Source organism: Drosophila ananassae, chromosome XR (assembly GCF_017639315.1).
Source record: "Drosophila ananassae strain 14024-0371.13 chromosome XR, ASM1763931v2, whole genome shotgun sequence".
In the NCBI taxonomy this organism is placed as follows: Eukaryota; Metazoa; Arthropoda; class Insecta; order Diptera; family Drosophilidae; genus Drosophila; species Drosophila ananassae.
The window spans coordinates 2,030,011-2,033,903 of record NC_057932.1 but is presented as its reverse complement, the minus strand read 5'-3'; the positions used below and the strand labels follow the sequence as shown (position 1 = coordinate 2,033,903).

The window sequence follows — 3,893 nt, the reverse complement described above, 5'->3', positions numbered from 1 at the left end:
ACCACGAGTTGATCCCGCGGCATACCAGTCTACTCCAAGTGTTGCTCCCGTGAAACGGACCACGAGGAACCATCGCGGCATACCAGTCTAGCTCGAGTGTTGCTCCCGTGAAACGGACCACCAGCAGACCCCGCGCTATCTAACCTACTTCGAGTGTTGCTCCCGTGAAACGGACCGCCAGTAGGACCGGCCGATAAGGAATCAGCCGAACCACCATACCACCGGTACTTGAGGAAAACCACCCCAGGACTTCAAGCACATCAACTCCAGCCTGATCACCGCAAGCGTCTGGCCAACCCGAGCAGTCCCTTGCAGAATCCAGGTAAATTTAGTCAAGACTATTTACGGTCTTTGAGTACGACTCCGGGACCTACCGTTACTCCCGTGAGTTCAAGTTTGACGTAGTTGCCGCATAACGCTCTACGGACGAACAGTATAACTGCTGGATCTCGTTCATGAATTGGGAAACCGAAAATACGCCAGACAGCTTCATTGGAGCTGATATACCGGACCAATTTGATAACACAGGCCGACAATTTCCAACTTTTTTTTTCCTCCACGCATAATTTTACCTGCTCCATAACCTTTAGGCTCCCCTGAACCAAAGCCCAGAACAAACATAGGTTCTATCACCCACAGTTTCCGCGGTACACCTAAGAGAAGAAATTGATCAAATTTTACCATATATTGAATTATGTAGGCCGTGTAATGGCGATGACCATCATTGTTTCTAGTACATATCATTTTTAAAATGTATGTGTACCAACTAAAAATAAAAAATGGTATCTAGCAGTTACCATCTTTGAAATACTCATCCAAAGTTGAAATCTCAGATTTTCTGCATTAATTTTTGGTCTTCTATGATTTTTCTCCAAACATTTTTCTATGGAAGAGTTTTTTTTCTTATTGAAATCGGTAGATCATATCATGTTTTAATTTTGGATTTAAGGGAAAGCCCGAAATAATTTTATTGAATTTATTATAGGTGGTTAAACAATATTTTTTTCAATTAAAATGGAGTTTTTAATCTCATATTTTCAAAAAGTCATGGCTATCTATAACTTCTGCAAAGCTTTAATAAACAAGCTGAACCTGCAATAGATACGTTTTGAACATAGAAACAGATAGCCATGACTTTTTGAAAATATGAGATTAAAAACTCCAATTAAATTGAAGAAAATATTGTTTTACCACCTATATTAAATTCAATAAAATTATTTCGGGCTTTCCCTTAAATCCAAAATTAGAACATGATATGATCTACTGATTTCAATAAGAAAAAAAAAAAATTAAAAAAAAATAAAAATCTTCCATAGAAAAATGTTTGGAGAAAAATCATAGAAGACCAAAAATTAATGTAGAAAATTTGAGATTTCAACTTTGGATGAGTATTTCAAAGATATGGTAACTGCTAGATACCATTTTTTATTTTTAGTTGATACACATACATTTTAAAAATGATATGTACTAGAAACAATGATGGTCATCGCCATTACACGGCCTACATAATTCAATATATGGAAAAATTTGATCAATTTCTTCTCTTAGGTGTACCGCGGAAACTGTGGGTGATAGAACCTATGTTTGTTCTGGACTTTGGTTCAGGGGAGCTTAAAGGTTATGGAGCAGGTGAAATTATGCGTGGAGATTTTTTGCTGTTGGCCTGTGTAATTAGTAATTTCAACATTTGGATTCAGCCGAGGATCATTTACATTAGTATTTTCAATTCTAATTCTATCCTTTATTGACATACTAGTAAATATATTTAATATTTTTTACCGAACTACGTCGACATTAATATGAGCGTTGAATGTTTTACTCAGTAGAGATGAATATGGTATGACCCACCGATTGTCAATGGCGATTTCTGCGTTTTGAATAGTTGTAATCGGGAACGATTGTCCGCCATGTTCAATACTTCTTCAACGATATATTGGATATCCGTCAATATGTGTGATCGTATCATTAGTGAAATCTTTAGGAAAACGTTTTGTACATTTTCCGCCTACCATGCAAGGTGATGAACGATTCAAATTCCCGCACGGACCATGAATCAAGTTTGTAGTGACAATATCAAACAAAAATTGATCAACAGTCGGATCGGGAATCTCTGCAGAAATTAAACTATCGATGTCTTCGGGACGTATTTTATCGACTAACCAAATTAAAATGTGAGCATGAGGTAATCCACGCTTTTGCCACTTGACTGAATACATCCAACAACGAGTGGGCCCAAATACATGCAATTTGGTAATAAAGTAGATTAATGACTTTAATTTTTGTTTAAACAAACGTGCTATAATGTCATGATGTATTGCATTTTGTTCTAGTAATAGCAAAGATATAATCTCTTGCCGCTTTGGATTATATGTGAACGTAATGAAAAGACACGGTCACGAAAGTCATAGCATCCTATATGTATTCTTGCATGTGGCGTGGGCTACCTATGTACGATGATGGTAAGATAACAGAGTTACCAATTTCAGCAGTGTCAGCGTTGTTCGCAATAGCATCTCGCAAGTGTATATATTTTTCCGCAAGCAGCTTCTGTTGATTATGTCGCAAGTATCGTAGTCGTTCACTCTCTTTCTTCACATACATGTCGACCATAAATTGTTGACAAAGCTCACGAAATCGTAAAATAATGTTGTCTCGGCTGCGTCTAATCATCAAACAACGCGAATAAAAATCCTTCGAGCTAACGTTCTGGTTTGCTTCGGCTCCTGTAATAATATGTACTCAAATTAATTACAGTTTTATTCTTTAGTAATACATTAAATATGTAGTTAATAATGAATTAATTACCTGTTACGGGATCTCGTTGTTTAATATTAACGCAATATCCGTCTTGTCCCTTCCAAAAAATTAATGGATATGGGGGGGCGTCATATAAACGGTGAGTGTCACTGATGAACTGAAGATCATTATTTATTCTTCGAATTACAATTTGTCTCGTAGCTGTACGGTCACCAAACATGATTCCAGCAACGTCGTTAACAACAGGTGCGTTGAATCTACGTATATGCACTCCAGCTGGTGTTCTATGAGGATTGATGACAATAGCGTGATTGTCACTTTCTAGCTTGTGCATGTGTGATTTAAATAATTTCAATAAGTCATTGTGCTCATTTAACAGAGCGTCCAGCTCGCCGATGATACGCTTGCAAACGGTGAATTGAGGTTATGGTAGTCGCAACGTGCATCCACACGATTGGCGAGTGCACTTGTGGAGTCCTCACCACCCATAAAGTAGATTTGTAAAAATTTTTGAGCCCACTTTGCGATACACTTGGCCTTTAATTTTGAAGGTGGAATTGAAATGTTGACCGTTTCCAGTTAACTATTTCTGTTGCTATAAACGATGCCATTTGGAAGCATGAGTTGAATGTACGAATTGACGTCAGAAACAGGGTAAATCTGTATCTGTACCGAGAAGTAAACCGTGTAACCGTCACTGCTACGATTGTGCACAATACAAAATGGCTAAAAAATGTATAGTGAGTAAGATAGGGGACCTGAATGACAACTGAAGCAGGGATTACTGATCGATTGATACTCGTAGTTGATAAATTATCGACCGGCGAAGGCGGGAGGTCAAATTTCAATTTGAAAAATAGAGAAAATAGCAAGAAATAATACCCGAAATAGGACTAATTTTAATTTATTGCGAATACACAAAATTATATTTAATGTTTTAAGAAAACTATAGAAAATACTTCTCCAACAATACAAATTTAAGAGTACTGAAATCATATATAATATTAAAAGACGTTACAGATAACGAAAAAATGTTAAAAATTATTGAAAATGAACACTTAAAAAACAACCACAGGGGCATAAACGAAATTTTGTTAGAAATTAAGCAATTATATTATTACCCTAATTTGTTAAGA

General features: G+C 36.6%; 1 protein-coding gene across 1 annotated transcript; it reads right to left on the bottom strand.

Moving 5' to 3' along the window:
* Positions 1 to 2,278: 2,278 nt before the first annotated feature.
* On the bottom strand, positions 2,279 to 3,531 carry LOC116656463. The gene is made up of 2 exons (XM_032456119.2): positions 2,806 to 3,531; positions 2,279 to 2,723 (listed from the first exon to the last, which is right to left on the bottom strand). Exons 1-2 carry the CDS (start codon positions 3,089 to 3,091, stop codon positions 2,413 to 2,415), a joined length of 597 nt encoding a protein of 198 aa, XP_032312010.1. The 5' UTR covers positions 3,092 to 3,531; the 3' UTR covers positions 2,279 to 2,412.
* Between the last annotated feature and the right edge of the window lie 362 nt (positions 3,532 to 3,893).